This window comes from Homarus americanus, unplaced genomic scaffold, assembly GCF_018991925.1.
Source record: "Homarus americanus isolate GMGI-L3 unplaced genomic scaffold, GMGI_Hamer_2.0 scaffold54443, whole genome shotgun sequence".
Classification (NCBI taxonomy): Eukaryota; Metazoa; Arthropoda; class Malacostraca; order Decapoda; family Nephropidae; genus Homarus; species Homarus americanus.
The window spans coordinates 948,253-965,613 of record NW_024750852.1 but is presented as its reverse complement, the minus strand read 5'-3'; the positions used below and the strand labels follow the sequence as shown (position 1 = coordinate 965,613).

General features: G+C 43.6%; 2 protein-coding genes across 4 annotated transcripts in view; one reads left to right on the top strand and one right to left on the bottom strand.

Annotated features, from left to right (window-relative positions):
• Nucleotides 1-17,361, top strand: part of LOC121854265 (metabotropic glutamate receptor 1-like) — a 68,617-nt gene that overhangs the window by 6,812 nt on the left and 44,444 nt on the right. For all 3 annotated transcript variants that reach the window (XM_042348808.1, XM_042348807.1, XM_042348809.1), the window contains exon 2: nt 16,281-17,047. In XM_042348808.1, the coding sequence (XP_042204742.1) occupies nt 16,850-17,047 (198 nt within the window). In that variant the 5' untranslated portion in view covers nt 16,281-16,849. The remainder of the gene's footprint in view (nt 1-16,280; nt 17,048-17,361) is intronic.
• LOC121854409 (SCAN domain-containing protein 3-like) lies at nt 13,268-14,347 on the bottom strand. The gene has a single exon (XM_042349080.1). It carries the CDS (start codon nt 14,345-14,347, stop codon nt 13,268-13,270), a length of 1,080 nt encoding a protein of 359 aa, XP_042205014.1.

Sequence of the window (17,361 nt, the reverse complement as noted above, 5' to 3'; positions counted from 1 at the left end):
CCCCCCCTCCCTCCCCCCATCCAATATAATTTACCTCACCTTCAATAATTTCATCCTCTAATATTTCTATGGCATTATCTCCCTCTGGCCCGAGACAAACCAAGACTCGTAAATCCATCGCCGAGGATTTATTATCGTCTCTTCTGCTCATAAATTACGCGAAAACTTATTTAAAAGAGAAGGTTTGTTGGGGAGCCTTGAGGGGGGGCAGGGGGGAGGCCGGGGGGAGGGGGGGAGGCACACCTTGACATGAGGGAGTTGACGTCCAGGTGTGTGTGTGTGTGTGTGTGTGTGTGTGTGTGTGTGTGTGTGTGTGTGTTTGTGTGTGTTTGTTTTCTTGTCTTTGTTGTGTTCTTGTTGTTGATATTGTTTTTTGTTTGTTCTTGTTTGTTTTGTTGTTCTCTTTGTTTTTGTCCTCGTCTGTTGTTGTTTTTTTTCTCTTGTTGTCTTTGTTTGTTTTCTTTGTTCCTTGTTCTTGTTTGTTTTATATATAGTTAATTTTGGGGGGGTTTGTTTTTGTTACTTATTCTTGTTTTCCTTTTATGTTTTTGCTTGTTTTATTTTTCTTAGTCTATTCTTGTTTACATTTGTTTGATGTCCTTTGCACGCCCTCTTGTGTTGACCCAGGAAGTCAAATCTAAATTTATGAGCTGTTGACTGAAAAGAGGAACTTAATAACTCAGACGAACGGACGCATACACACACAGACGACTGAACGGACGCACGAACAGACAAACTAAGGACGATACAGACATAGAGATGATTACAGATGTACAATACGGGACTCATTCATACCTGGTTCCCTTCTTCAATTTCACACGAGAGAGAGAGAGAGAGAGAGAGAGAGAGAGAGAGAGAGAGAGAGAGAGAGAGTACGTACACGTTCGGGTATACCACACACACACGAACCCTGGGGGCCACCGCAAACTTTGTCTTCTAACCCCGTCACTACGACTAAGTGTTTGCAATTCACACACACACACACACGTGCCATCCGTCCAGTTTAAATTAATTTACTCTTAAGGGAACAGTTGCTTCACCTGTTGTCACCTGTCTTACCTGCCCACACCTGTCTATCTTGTCACCTGTCTTACCTGCCAACATCTGTCTCTCTTTTCACCTGTCATACCTGCCTACACCCTGTCTCTCTTGTCACCCTGTCTTACCTGCCCACACACCTGTCTCTCTTGTCACCTGTCTCCTCCTGCCTACATCTGTCTCTTGTCACCTGTCTTACCTGCCCACATCTGTCTCTCTTGTCACCTGTCTTACCTGCCCACACCTGTCTCTCTTTGTCACCTGTCTTACCTGCCCACCTGTCTATCTTGTCACCTGTCTTACCTGCCCACACCTGTCTCTCTTGTCACCTGTCTTACCTGCCCACACCTGTCTCTCTTGTCACCTGTCTTACCTGCCCATACCTGTCTCTCTTGTCACCTGTCTTACCTGCCTACACCTGTCTCTCTTGTCACCTGTCTTACCTGCCCATACCTGTCTCTCTTGTCACCTGTCTTACCTGCCTACATCTGTCTCTCTTGTCACCTGTCTTACCTGCCCATACCTGTCTCTCTTGTCACCTGTCTTACCTGCCCATACCTGTCTCTCTTGTCACCTGTCTTACCTGCCCACACCTGTCTCTCTTTTCACCTGTCTTACCTGCCCATACCTGTCTCTCTTGTCACCTGTCTTACCTGCCCATACCTGTCTCTCTTGTCACCTGTCTTTCCTGCCCACACCTGTCTCACAAGTTTCCATCTGTCTCACCTGCAACTGAAGTGTGAATTAAAAAAGTCATCAGAGTTATAACTACTGACTGCAACTTCATTTAGAAAGATAATTAGCCTCTACTTGTATAACAGTCTTCTGTATTGTTCTATGTTTAATAACCTTTGTGGGTGTTTGGTTAGGTTACGTTAGATTACGTTAGGTTACGTTAGGTTTACGACAGCCATATTGACGTAAATAAAAGATAAAGAAAAAATTGGTACTGTTGAAGGAGAAAAAGTGCTAAGATGTTATGGCGAGAGGGCGGCGGGCTGTGGGTGGAGGGCGGTGGGTGGAGGGCGGTGGGTGGAGGGCGGTGGGTGGCTGGTGAAAGGAAAAAAAATATTCTTTAGGGGGAAACTTTGCTAGACATCCTCATTTAAAAGTGAAGAGCCTTGGCCGACCCACGAATTCTTGGGAAGACTCGACCTTGAAATCTAAAGAAGTCCATCTCTTATTCTAGCCCTTTTTCTTCTATTTTCCTTTAACATTTCACTTTCTTCTTCTCTCCTCCTCCTCCTCCTTATTCTTCCTTCCCTTTACGAGGTGTTGGATAAGACCAGAATGTCTCTTTTGAAGAAGTACAGATATTCGAGGAAAAGTTTTGTGCTGGTGATGGGAGAGGGAGGGAGAGGGGAGCCCCGACACTTGTCACTGTGAGAGAGAGAGAGAGAGAGAGAAAGGGGCGGTGACCAGACACACGTACTTTCCCCAACACCTCCACACCACTACACTGCTGGTGGCTTCTTCACGACCTCCTCCTCCCTGGGGAAAAAGGGGGAAGCTCATTTCCAGGTAAGGGCGGAAGACGGAGTAGCGACGATCTACCTGCCCAAGAGGGAGGAACCTCTCTCCTTTTCCTCAATCCCTTTTGCTCCGACCCCCCCTCCCCCCCCTTTCAATCCTCCCCCATCCACTCTACCCATCCATTCAATCTTCCCCCATCCACTCTACCCATCCATCCACTCCTCCCTAATTCATCCTCCTTTTCCTCAGTTCTCACTTCACCTAACCGAGTTGCCCCATCTCCAATCCTCCCTCACTAACGCTTCCTCAATCTCATCTCGAATCCTTCTTTGCCTCAATTAATTCCCTCCAATGGCTTCCCTTCTAGCATTCCATCTCCTTCAAATCCCCCTTCCCTTTTTATCCCTCTTCAACCAATCCCCTACCCCCCCCCTCCCTCTACAATCTCCTCGGCTCATGGAGAGGGGTGTTGAGGAGCCTCCCGGTGTGTATCCACTTCTTAGTATTAGTAAATTTAATAAAAGTTTTAACCTCTATTCTTTTGTTTTGGGGTTTTCTGTGTCCTCCACTATTTACTCTACCATTTTCTGGCCTGAGAAATATTGCTGGAACAATTCTGAGTTTCGAAAATATTACTGGGAGAAAAAAAAACCTCAGGTCTTAAGAATAGTGCGAGTACAAACCTGGGTCTTAAAATAGTGCTGGAACCATTCTAGGTCTTTTAAAATAGTGCTAGAACCGTTCTAGGTCTTTTAAAATAGTACTAGAAGCGTTCTGGGTCTTTTAAAATAGAGCTGGAACCATTCTGGGTAGAGAAGGAGGCGCTGACGGTACATTTTGTTATTCAGACTCCAACAGGAAATAGTTTAGTATAATGAAGCTTCTTCTCTCACAGCTGGTTATAATAGGTCAGTTGGCTTGTTTGAAGAGTACTGGCCACTTCGGCTTTCGGCTATTTCGGCCGGAGCTGATGTCTTCTGTCTTCATTCTTCTTCTGGATCGTTCTTGGGGTTCTTCTATTCCTGATCTTCTTTCCTGCACACATTACTTTGATGGTAGAACTACTCTGATGGTCTTATTTCTTCTTGTTCTTGGTACTCTGGTGGTCTTCTTGTTCTTGGTACTCTGGTGGTCTTCTTGTTCTTGGTACTCTGGTGGTATTCTTTTTGGTATCTCTTGGCATTCTTATGGTCTTCTTGTTCTTGGTACTCTGGTGGTCTTCTTGTTCTTGGTACTCTGGTTTTTCATCATCGTAAACTAATATATTTCCTAGGATGGACGACAGCTATTAATAAACACTCATTTTACAGCACTTTTCTCTCGTAGTATTAAAAAAGAATATTAGAAATAGTTCCTTTATGGCTGTGGTCTTGCATTTAACACGTCTGCGAGTTTTGTAAATATTTTCAAGCGACCGTGAGGAGATCTGAGCGAGCGTTGGTGCGTAGAACAGGTGTGTGTGGGGGGCGTGGAGAACAGGTGCTCTGTATATGTGGGCGTGATGGACTAGCATGAAACATATTATTAAAAAGTATAAAAAATGAATTGTAGTAACGTCACGAGTGGGGTACACCAATGCTCAGTACTCGGACCGGACACACACACACACACACACACACGGACAAGTCCCTCCCCCTCTTCCCTAAGGTCCAAAATGGTGGGGGGGGAGAATCACATGACACACAGCAGGAGGCAGTGCAGTTGGTGTGGTGGCCAATAGGATCCACACACGTCACCGATATTCTTGAAGAGCTGTGACAGGTCCTGAAGCCTTTAAGATCGTGACTTCAATGTCTTTAGTATGACACCTTTGACATCAGCTTGACTTCAGTGCCTCTATTTTCAGACCTGTTAACATCAGCGTGATATCAATGAAATTTCAGATCATGTGTAACATTTTACAGCAAGGGCGTGACGCGAGATCAAAAAATATGCAAATGGCTGAGCGGAAAAAGACCGGAAAAAAAAGCGGAAGCCAGAAGAAAAAGAGATGAAAAATATTATTACATTAGCTGGTCCGGCCAGAATTTTAGAATACCTCATAAATATTGCATGACCGGCTGGCCTGAGTTCAAAGGCGGATTCGTGAGGTCAAAATTTGGTTTGTAATAGTTATAAACTTTGAACGGATGGAAGTCTATATTCTGACTCATCTTATATACAGATTTTTTTTACCCATTAAAAGTTCAAGAATATATATACAGTATCATGAGTTCAAAATATTGGCTTTTTCATAAGTTCAAATTCTAGTGTGCCTTAAGTTCAGTTGTTGGTGTGTCAAAACTTATCAATTTGGCAAAACATCAGCTCAAAATACGTTAAAACTTTGGGGCGTCAGAAATTTTATAATTTGACGTATCATCGGCACGAAAATTGACATATCACAAGTTTAAACTTCGGCGTGTCAGCAGTCAAAACTTGAGGACATCATACAGTAAATACAAACTTTGACACTTCATAAGATTAAACTTTGGCATCTCAAACTTTAGTGAGTCAAAAGTTGCCCGTTTAGAATTGAAACTTTGGTTCAGTAGAGGATATGGGAGAGTGTCTCTGTTGTGGAGAAGAGGACGGAGGGATCAGAAGAGGAGGGGAAGGAAAAGATGATGAAGGCAGACGGAAGAGAAAGTAGGAAGGGAAGGAGGGGTAGAGAGGAGGGCAACAACCTTCCGTCTCTCCCTTACTCCCTTTTATCCTCCTTCCTTCCTCCCTTCCTTCATTCCTTCCCTCCCTTCCTTCCTTCCTTTCTCCCTCCCTCCCTCCCTTACACAACATGTTCAATCGAGTTATGTGATCTAGCTTCTGATTGGAGGAGATGCGGGTTGTCTCCCTCACCAGGCTGTCAACTCTCTCTCTCTCTCTCTCTCTCTCTCTCTCTCTCTCTCTCTCTCTCTGTGTGTGTGTGTGTGTGTGTGTGTGTGTGTGTGTGTGTGTGTTGCGTATTTTTGACACCATTGTAGATTTTAGATTTAATGGTTGAGCTTAATTTAGTCAGTTAAGACGAAAATTTAACGTAGGAACCTTTATAAATCGACACACACACACACACACACACACACACACACACACAAGAAGCTGTCAGCCTATCGATACTCTGTTAGAAAAGTTGACAACGAAATTATTGGTTGTTGGGGTTTTTTCCCGTTTTCTGTGACGTGATTCAGTTTGTTGTGTGTATCTCTCTCTCTCTCTCTCTCTCTCTCTCATATATTTTTTACCCAACTTTTAAGATACTAATGGCCTGTTTATCAAGATTTTTTTTTTTCATTAATATCTGACTTGGAAACTGCAGATGTCACTTGGTAATATAATTTTCCCCTGGAGGTGGTGAAGGAGGTTGTAACTCTGTATTTTAATTAAACCTTTTTTTTTTCATATTTGCATCTTTACCACTAATACCTCACATGACGTCATCAGTCTCTCTGGGAAAAATGTCGTACACTGAGATCGGATTTTTTTTTTTACTAGTTTTATTTTACCATATAATTAGTTGGGTTACCCGCCATTGTTATGTATGGTGTATAGTGGTTAGAATTTTACGATCGTTTTAAAGTGTTTTAATTATTTCTCGACCACACTGTATGGTCTATTGTTGCCACACCCTGTACAGTACGTTTCTGTTAAGGCGGTCACTCGTCTCACCCCACTAAAGACGATTCATATTTACATAACTGTTTTAATGTCGCTTGTTGTTGTTGTTGTTGTTCCATGTAATAATCAGCATTTTCGAAATTTTTTAGTATTGTTTTCACATAAATTAATTTCAACATGAGCTTCGTAATAAAATTTTTTCATTGTAACTGATTGACTGTGTTTCCTTGGGGCGATTTACACACACACACACACACACACACACACACACACACACACACACACACACACACACACACACACACACACACACACACACACACACACACGCGCGCGCGCGCGCGCGCGCTCGCACTACTACTACTACTTTGCTGTAACTCGGAATCGAGTAATGACGATCATCCAGCTATGATACAATGGTATGAGTTATTAAGGATGTCACCTTGGTTGGTGAGTTTTGAGGTGACTAAAGAGGCCGATACGGGACTAGCAGGGTAGTTCACAGAAGTTGCATATGTGGAGGGCTACAACTAGGGCGGGAGGGGCGGTGACAGCGTCTTTCCGGCCTTGTCTGCCTCGTTATGCAGTCGGGCTAAATTAAAAGCATTGACACCTTGTATGGTGCTCCTCTAAGCGTTACGGTTTGGAGTAATCGTCTCCCAGGTGAGGGGGTCGATTTGGCACTTTTTCAGGTTTGTCTTAAGACTATCCTTATACTTCTTCGGTTGCCCTCCAGCATTACGTTTACAATTCGTCAGGTGACTGTAAAGTAGCTGCTTTGGCAGTCTACTGTCGTTCATGCGGGTAACATGGTCAGTCCAGCGTAGTTGTTCATGGATAATGGTAGCCTCGATGCGTCTACAGTTGGTGTTAGCAAGAATACTGGCATTTGTTCTCTTGTCTTCCCAGCGAACACGGAGAATGGAACGTAGACTACGTTGGTGAAAGTTTTCAAGTGCCTTGATGTGCTTCCTGTTTGTGACCCATGTCTCGCTGCCTTATAGCAGGGTGGGGAGGACCACTGTTCGATATACGTGTAGCTTTGTAGATAATTTCAGCTCCCTTTCAGTTGAAGACACGGTTTCGGAGTCTACCAAAGGCGTGAGATGCACATCTGATCCGATGCTGAATCTCTTCATCAATGTCCACGGTGGTGTACAGGTGGGAGCCGAGATACCGAAAGTGGGTAACATTAGAGCGGATAGTACCGTTAAGATGAATGGATGGTGGAGGTGTGGCTGAGCCAGGGGCAGGCAGAAAGAGAATCTGAGTCTTACGTACATTCACCTCAAGGCCGAAGTGTGCATTCGCATCTGCGTAGATGTTCAGGGTCTCCTGTAGGTCGCGTTCTGTATGAGTGACAAGAGTGAGGTCGTCTGCATATTGAAGTTCAGTAATGAAAGCTGCCGACACCTTTGTTATTGCCTGGAGTCGTCTTATGTTGAAAAGACCCTTCATCCGGTACCGGATGTCCACCCCACCGGCTAAATTTGTGCTTGCATGAGTAAGGAAGGCAGTCAAGAAAATGGAAAAGAGAGTTGGTCCCAGTACACACCCTTGTTTAACCCCCGTTTGGATGGGGAAGAACTCAGATTGGGTGCCATTGTGCAGGACACTGCCGTTCATGCCATCGTGGAGTTGCCTCATTATGGCGATAAATTTTGGTGGGTAGCCAAAACGGCTGAAGGTCCACCAGAGGGCTTCCCTGTTGGCCGAGTCGAAGGCCTTGGTTAGGTCGATGAAAGCCATGTACTGGTCACGACGCTGTTCTCTGTACTTTTCCTGTATCAGACGGGCAACAAAGATCATGTCAGTGGTGCCATGTGATGGTCTAAAGCCACATTGAGATTCTGGGAGGAAGTTTTCCACCTCAGGAAGAAGTCTGTTTTGGAGGACTCGGACGATAATCTTGCCAGCTAAGGACAGCAGCGAGATCCCGCTGTAGTTGCCACAGTCTGACCGGTCTCCCTTGTTCTTAAGAGCTTGGAGGATTTCTTTCTTTTCCCATATATTCTCCAGGAGAGAGTGGAGATGGCTGGTAAGCAGAGGTCCTCCTGCTTTATACACCTCGGCTTGGATTCCATCAGGCCCTGAGGCTTTGTTATTTTTCATCTGTTTGATGGCAGTAGCTACCTCATCCAGGGATGGAGGATAGCTGAGGTGGGTCAGATTGGATGCTGAGGCACCTGCTGGGTAGTCAGGACATCCACATCAGTGTTTCAGTAGAGCAGTAAATGGTAGTGGTCATCGTCTTTAATTATGGAATTACCATCGGATGAGCGGAGGGGGCTGCGTCACAAGTGATTGGCCCATAAAATGTTTTGGTGGAGTTGAATTCGCGCATCTTGTGCTGATTTGCAAATTTTTGTGTTTCACATGCTTTATTTTTAAGCCAGTCATTCTTTAGATTGCGATGTTTGCGCTGGGCCGCCGCTTTCTTCTTGCGAAAGGTATCAGCTTTGGTCCTAGACTGAGGGTTGTTCTACCACTCAGTTAAGGCAGAACGTTTATCCTTGATGAGTACATTGATTGCCGGGTCATTTCCATCAAACCAGTCCTGGTGTATTCTTTCGACCTGGCCGAGGGGGGTCTCTGCACACACACACACACACACACACACACACACACACACACACAGAGTTATCAAAAACGTGTAAATGATTTTTGTGGTTAAGAAATGTATGCAAATTATATGCCTTTAAAATGTTAGGAAATTTTTAGGTTTTTAGTTACAGGTTAATGATGATGTTAAGGTGAAAAAAATAAAGTTTTAGGAATTTTAAGATACGCCATAATGTTAATACAGTATTACCCAAAAAATAATAATATAATCTTCCTTCATTGGTTTTTGGTAGGTTAATATTATCTTCAAATAATGTAATATTTCCTAGAGTGTTTCAGAGGTTGGAGCGAAAAATATGAATAGAAATGTTTGGGTTATTTCCCGCGCGTGAGCTAACAATTCTGAATGCAAATCACTGGACAGAAAAAAAAATATTTATATACTGTGCTTTTAGTGGTTGTTTAAATTAATGTGTTTAAACCTGAACGAAAAAAATGGATTCTTCAAAAAAAAATATAAAATAAAATTCCTTCAAAAATTTAGAAGTGGAAGAGTTCTTGTTTATTTTATTGTTATGTATTATTATTATTATTATTATTATTATTATTAAAAGTAGTAGTAGTTATAGTAGCATAACACAAGCATACAAACACTACCACACCACCACTACCACAACTAATAGTGCCACGCCACCACCATACCACAACACGTGGAATTTACTGCCTCGTATTCATGCCGAGAATTATTTAGAATCTCGTTTTTTTCATAATTACTTTGGTTTTGTGTTAAATAATTTTTGTACGTTTTATAAATGGTTAGAAAATCTCTCTCTCTCTCTCTCTCTCTCTCTCTCTCTCTCTCTCTCTCTCTCCAAATCCTGTCTCACTGTTTCATCCAAGAGATTATCTAATTACCCTCACCATGTCTTGTCTCACTATCTCACACATAGACACGAGACAGCAGAGAGAGATACTCCTACTATATCATTTATCCATCTCTTAGACATACGTCATTATCTCTCTATATGAAACTAGAGACAATTACGAGAGACATCATCAGTTAGAATTACGAAATATTTTATACTTTGATATATCCACTATCTCTGTCTCTCACTATCTCTATCTCTCAGTATCTCTTAAAAAAGACTAACGAGAGATCCATCCTTCAGTGAATGTTTCTAAATAAGTCCATATCTCTCAGTAGTCTCTTAAAGAAACACGAGCCAGGTCCCTTCTCCCCCCTCCCCCAAGAGACGCTGGTCACTGTATCGGAATTCGAGTCAAATATTTCATGAATAAATCTGTAAACATATGGACGAGGCTAAGGTGGGGTGGCTACTGGCCCCTCTCCACTCCCCGTTCTCATCTCCTCCCCAGATCTCCACTCCCCTCTCTCCTCCTCCCCATGTCTCCTCCCCTGAAGCAGTAGAACAGTGATTTAGATGAGACACTGAGATTAGGTGACATTGAGATTAGGAGACATTGAGATTAGGAGACACTGAGATTAGGAGACATTGAGATTAGGAGACATTGAGATTAGGAGACATTGAGATTATGAGACACTGCGATTAGGAGACACTGATATTAGGAGACACTGATATTAGGAGACTCTGAGATTAGGAGATGCTGAGATTAGGAGATGCTGATATTAGGAGACATTGAGATTAAGAGACACTGAGATCAAGTGAGACATTAAAGTTTTCTAGGTCACGTCAGAGCCACATGGACCTCCCGGGGTTTCTACCCATTGTGTTCACGACCACTACCTCCACCTCCTCCTCCACTTCCTCCACCACCTCCACCTCCACCTCCTCCACTACCTCCACCTCCTCCACCACCTCCACCACTACCTCCTCCTCCACCCCTACCTCCTCCTCCACCCCTACCTCAACCTCCACATCCTCCTCTACATCCACCATTACCTCCTCCTCCACCACCACTACATCCCTCCCTCCACCATTACCTCCTCCTCCACCACCACTACATCCTCCTCCCACCTCCCTCCTCCACCTCCTCCTCCTCCTCCATCACTACATCTCCCCATCCACCACCACCTGCACCACCACCTCCTCCACCACCACTCACCCCTCCCTCCACCGCTACATCCTCCTCCTCCACCCCTCCTCCACCACACACCTCCTCCTCCACCCTCCCACCACTACCTCCCTCCACCACTACCTCCTCCTCCATCACTACATTACCTTCTCCACCACTACCTCCACCACTACCTCCTCCACCACTACCTCCTCCACCACTACCTCCCCCACTACCTCCTCCTCCACCACACCTCCTCGTCCTCGCCATGGCCATTTCCTCCAACCTTCCCTCCTTCGCTCCACTCAATCCTCCACTGCACCTCCTCCTTTCTCTCCACCTTACCTTTCCCTTCTATCCACTCCACCTCGCCTTTCCCTCCACTCCTCCCTTCCACCCCATCCCACTTCACCCTCCCCTTCTCTCCACTCTACAGAAGAAACTCAGAAACATATTAAATTTGGACATTCAATTTTGTGCAATTATGAATTCAAATGAACGTGGCAATTACCCAGACAGGCATGAGTCTTGGGCGTGTGGAGCGGCTCTGAGTGACGGCCAGCCACCAATTTTGTCAAATCCTTCAGTTTCCCGGTGCTGGGGGCGTGCGTGTGCTCATTAAACCATAATTGTCTTTCGTTTTAAATCTTTGTGGATTACCAGAGTGAAGGGTTGTAGTTCTTAGTTGTGAACCGAGTTGTTGTTGTAGTTATTGTTGCTGTTAATTGTTGTTTGGTCGTCTTGTTGGTTGTTGTTGTTAGTTGTTGTTGTTGGTTGTTGTTGTTAGTTGTTGTTGTTGGTTGTTGTTGTTGGTTGTTGTTGTTGTTGGTTTGTCGTCTTTATACTTGGTCTCCCTCTTGAGTCCGTCCATTCGTGAGTGTCATGCGTCTTCTCAAGTGTTGGAAAAGTTGAGTGTTTAAACAATGGATTAAAGAAAGTGATAAATCTTGCCCCGTTGAGCAGTTTTAAGTATCAGAGGACGTGTGTGTGTGTGTGTGTCGTATCAGTAACACATGAAATAATATGTTTAATGATGTCGTTTTCCTACACACTCTTTTGAAGAATAAAAAAAAAAATCTTCATATAACAGAATAATACAGAATAGAGCCGATCATCACACGGTTGCCTCCCTATATAATGTAAAACGAACTACACAAGTTCTTAATTGCTGTAAGTTTCCTTGTTAACTGTTATGTGATGAAACAGACTCAAAAACCTGTACAATAAACTTCCTGAAATTCTGAAGGAAATTTCTTTACTGTCTCCAACATCCGTGAACTTAATTAAGTGGGAAAATCTTATTTTAGTTAATTATATTAGAGTGACTGGAAAAACTGCATCGTACCAGCCTGTCTTATAGCCAGTCACCTCACAGCCTGACTGCTACCAGGACACCCACTTCACCTACACCCTCCCTGCTGGTCGTCCTGTCCTCGAAACACTCGGCTTAATATTACCAAAAACATAGAACTTTGTCCTATTAATAAAGTTACTGTTTAGCTACACTTGAATTGTTGTTGTTGATGCTCGTGGTCCATGTGTTATTGTTTATTAATTACACATTATGGGTTTATCCTCTGTATATTCATCTGTTTATATATATGTTTTTATCAATCATTTCGTTATTTACAGATTTATTTATTAATATAGATTTTTATTTTGTATTTGTTTATTTGAATTCAGTGATTCATTTACTTATTTGTGTTTGCTTGTTCTTCTAACTACTATCCGCTGCCACTAAATCTTTGACCCCCCTAAATACCAAAAGCCTGGGCACAGTTAGACGTGGCACAGATAACGTAACTTTTCTAGTGTTTGGATGGACGTGTAGCAGGGTTGTGAGTGCTGCTTATCCTCCAATCACAAGCGAGATTAGTCCCCGCTAGATTTACGTTGATTGGTTGGATTTATTTGTGTCTGCCTTTTCCTCCAATCATGAGAAGTAACAAAGAAATATAATACAGTATTTATTATGAAGTTTTGAAATTTCGTGTGTGTGAAGGAGTTTGAAGGCCGCGCAGCCCCAACCTTTTCAACACTGGGTCACAGTTCACAGCACCTTTAAATCCTTTGGTCACATATAAAGTTGTCATCATTAAAAGGATACATTTAATAGGAAAATCATACTTCTGTTATGAGTGTACACTACAAGTATTTTACAATAAGTTGCATTTATCCAGAAAATTTGATCATTACATTTACACTTACAGTACAGTACAAAATAATAAACATTTGCACATACAATTCATTTGTGCAGCCACGCCTCATCACAAACTACATGACATTGGATACTTTCAGTGTGATTTTTGTTGCTGGATGGTTGCAGCAACAAGTTGAATCGTGGGGCGATATTTCTTGTTGCTGTCACTCTCATGCACGCAGACAACATCGTCTCTCCGAGTCTTTGCCATTTTTTTACTCTTGTTGGTGAGCAGATCTGAGAACCCTCTCTCAGAGGAGTAAGTGTTGTGGAATGGCACCAGCAATCATCTCCTATGCTTCTTTCTGGCTCACTGCTGCCCAAAAGTCGGTGCGGTTGCGGCTGTTGAAAAAGTCCTTCATTTCTGAGTCACAGTGGAGATCGATCAGTGTGTGTTTTTCTTGAGTGGGCAGATTGCTGTCGTTCAAGTTTGAAATAAGGAACGGGTGTTCTTATCCAACTATTCTTCTTTTCCTCATTTTCAGGAGGACAATATTTATTAAAATTCTGCTGGAGAACTGTGAGATGTTTGGACACAACTATCATCATTTTGTCGTCAATGACTTCATCCTTGGACTCTGCAATCACTTGCCCAAGCTCATCGAAGTCTGAAAAGTCCCTTCTCTCAACTCTTTTCTTCCACCCTGAAATTTTCAATTTGAATGCCTCAATTTTGTCATTGGAAGTGAACACATCTTGACCTGGCCCTTGAAGGGAGAGGTTCAACACATTGAGCTTGGTGAATATATCACACAAGTAAGAAAGCTTAGCAACCCATTCTCTTGCATGAAACAGAATGCATGCGGTGAGCCACATTCTTGCAAGAAGCCATGAACTGCCTTCCTTAGTTGAAAGAGTCTCTTCCACGCAACTCCTCTTGATAGCCATTCCATCGCAGAAGTCATGGAACATGCGAGATTTCTTAGCTTTGCTCTTGATATCATTGATGATAATGATGCACTTTTTCATTACTGCATCCAAATCGTACTCACTTGGTAGATGCTTCAATGCCAAATTCTGGCGATGCAGGGCGCAGTGAGAACTTTTACAGTTCGGTGCATAATCTTTCAATCTTACCACCTCACCATTTCTTATCCCAACCATACTCGCTGTGCCATCGGTTGTGATGTGTGAACACTTTTCAATTGCAATCCCATTGTGGGTGAGACAGTCCAGAACATCTCCACAGAAAAGAAACTCTTCTGTCATTCGCAGGCGGTCATAATCAACATAGCGAATGAAGCATATCTGCTGAGCCCTGTTTGTGAGATCTGTCGACTCGTCAAATTGCATTCCATAGCAGGGACTTTTCCTAACCTTTTCGCCTAGCTGTACAAGCAGGTCCTCAGCAATCATCAACGTCCGGTGTTCCGTTGTTGTGGCTGAAATGGGAACCTCATTCAGCTTCATAGCAGCACTTTTACCAAACACTTTTGCAAGGATGTTCATTGCTGGGACGATGATTTCTTCACTCTGGCCAAATATGAATTAAAAAAACGGCAAGGCGTTAAGGGTAAACATAAATATATTTTAGAAATGTCCTTCCTCTGTTTTTTAACCTAATTTCTGCTCTTATTTGACTCTTATATACGATACCACATTATGTGTGTGGTCGGGGGCCCCGAGGCACGTGCCTCTTGTGCCTATTGGGAAATCCGCCACATTCTACAGTGCTGGTTAGAAGGAAGATTCATCTACAGCCGTTGGAAATATCTGTACTTTGTTTTGTTTTAGTAATTGTTTAACTCCAGTGCTGTTTATTTAAAATTTGTGTGAGTGGTGTCAGAGTTAAATTTGTGATTATTTTCTTAGTAAAGAGATGTCCTCTCTAACGGTTGTTTATTACCCCTTGGAGACCCATGGTTCTTGACTTTCCTCTGATAAGATCCTGATAAGGCTGGCAAGGGATTTATATCCTACAGGCCAGGTCTTTACAACAGCATATAACAAGATTGACTTGTTCACTGTTTTTTGTGGGTCACGATGTCGGTCACAGCTGCTCCTGGGTCACAGCACCCAGTCACAGTAGTCTCTCGGGTCACACTAGTAGATGGTTTGGGTCACAGGGTTGGGGAACACTGGTCTAGACAGCTTGACAGTATTTGAAATGGAATTATATATTGTTTAAATTAAGCTGCCCCTTCATTATGATAAAATTCCGTAACGAACTAATTATATTTGACAATACAGACCCGCTTTTGATATACTGTTTTTACTTACCAAACAATGGGGCGGTTATCATTACTTATTAAAATTTCTTGTCTGTGTTCAACCATATTTATCTCGGCTCTGTGTGTGTTAGTCACATCTTTGTCTCTTTTCTCAAGTATTATTCTATTAACTGCGGGAAATATGAAGTCTTGTTCTTCCTTATTTCCTTCTCAAAACTTGAATTTATTGTTGTGTTAGTTGGCTTCAGTGTGAGTGTGTGTTCTCCCACTGTTACCGACCGAGCGCTGGGGTGTGTTAGGGGTGTGTTAGGGTGTGTTAGTGTGTATTGGCTGACCCCCCCCCCGCGCCAAATGAATATCTATTTACTGTAAACATTATGCAGATTATATCAATTTACACATTAATGAATAAATAAAGGTGTCGTCCATAACCGGAACTCCACACGTTATTACTGGTCCTCATTAACAGGTAACAACAGGTAGAGGGTAAACAAAGGCCTTTTTACCTGAGGGTCATGAAAGCCGTAATCATTGTTTCTATGTATGTATGCCTAACTACTGAAATATGACTCCTATTGCCACCTACCATAGGGAATAATATATGGTGTCCGGTCTATCATGTTGCTAATGGACTTTGACCTCTTGTGCACCGGGTCATAAGGGCTGTTTTATGACCTGGTGAGTGTGAGCCTTCAGTGATGATCCAACAGTGCTGATATAGTTCTGATTACTCTTTAATGAAATAGAATTTAAATTGAAAATTAATTTACCCTTGCTGGGCTGATGGCCGACTGGTGACCTGTATGTATCATGATGACCTGTATGTATCATGATGACCTGTATGTATCATGATGACCTGTATGTATCATGATGACCTGTATGTATCATGATGACCTGTATGTATCATGATGACCTGTATGTATCATGATGATCTGTATGTATCATTGATTTATAAACTATTGAGGGGACCATGAAGGATAAATATTTCGGATCACCTGAAGATTAACCACCAAAACGCTACCTGGGGGTTAAGTTAGGTTAGGTTAGGATGGTTATTCTTTAAGTGATCCAATATTTTTATGTAAGAAGATTCAATCCTGTTTCACTCACCTGTCTTGTGTGTGTGTGTGTGTGTGAGTGCGTGTGTGTGTGTGTGTGTGTGTTCGAGACAGTGACTGTAACACAAACTCACTCCTGTATCTTTCCTCCAGACAGGTCCTGTACGGCGGGGCTTCCTCACCTCCTACACCCTGCTGCGGGTCCTCAGTTCTCAAGGATCAGCCCTCCTCAGGACCCCGTAGGACTCGCCCACTTCTACAGGAGGACGCCGATGCTGTAGGAGGCTTGTAGGGTTATCCAAATCCTCCTTCTGACTGGTGCTAAGGATTCTTGCCTTGGGTCATGGACGATTGGTTTTAATATAGAGTGAAAGTCTTGCCGCTGTAGTGCTTGGCGTCGGTTCAGGCAACAATGTCTCAAGAAACTCCGTCTGGCATAAACCAGGATACAGTCTGGTCTGGGTGTGGGTTGAGCAGTGTGTGTTGTGGGGAGTGAGGGTGAGGGGGAGGCTATGGGCACATCACTGCGTCCTCTAGTGAGTAGAACATTCACACACGTAGAGAGAAAAAGATGTTTATTCTGGCACTGTCACTCAAATATGGACTTTGTATGGGTGATAGTAGTACAGCAGTGAGAGTGAGGGAAGAACTCGACCACCCTGGTAACTCTAGCTCAGGACAGCAGAAGGCACAGCAGCAGAAGGCGAGGTAGCAGAAGCATAATGTGGTGGGATACCACAAGACGAAGTCTGGCAAGGGTACTGCTGGTGGTGGTGACGGTAGTGGCCCTCAACCATGAAGAAATGATAGGGAGGAGACGCAAGACCGCCCTGCTGGAAGGAGACATCCTCATCGGCGCCCTATTCAGCGTCCACCACCAACCCAAGCAGAAGAGTGCCTTCACCCTCACCTGTGGCGAGGTAAGTCCCTCCTTCCCTCACCCTCACCCTTAAGGGAAGCAAGTCCGTCCTTCCCTCACCCTCACCCTTAGAGAGGTAAGTTCCCTCCTTCCCTCACCCTTCATCTGTGGAGAGATAAATCCCTCCTCTCCCCAAGTCCCTGTCAGTCCTCAGCTACTGTTCTCCCCGCATCTACTCCTCCCCATTGCTCTCCTCACCTATTCCCGTCCCTGTAACCCACCCACTCCATCCCTCTACCCTCCACCCCCATCCCCTTCACCCCTCACCCTTCGCCTTCATTGTACAGTAATAAAAATTCAGTAGTTAGTTATTGA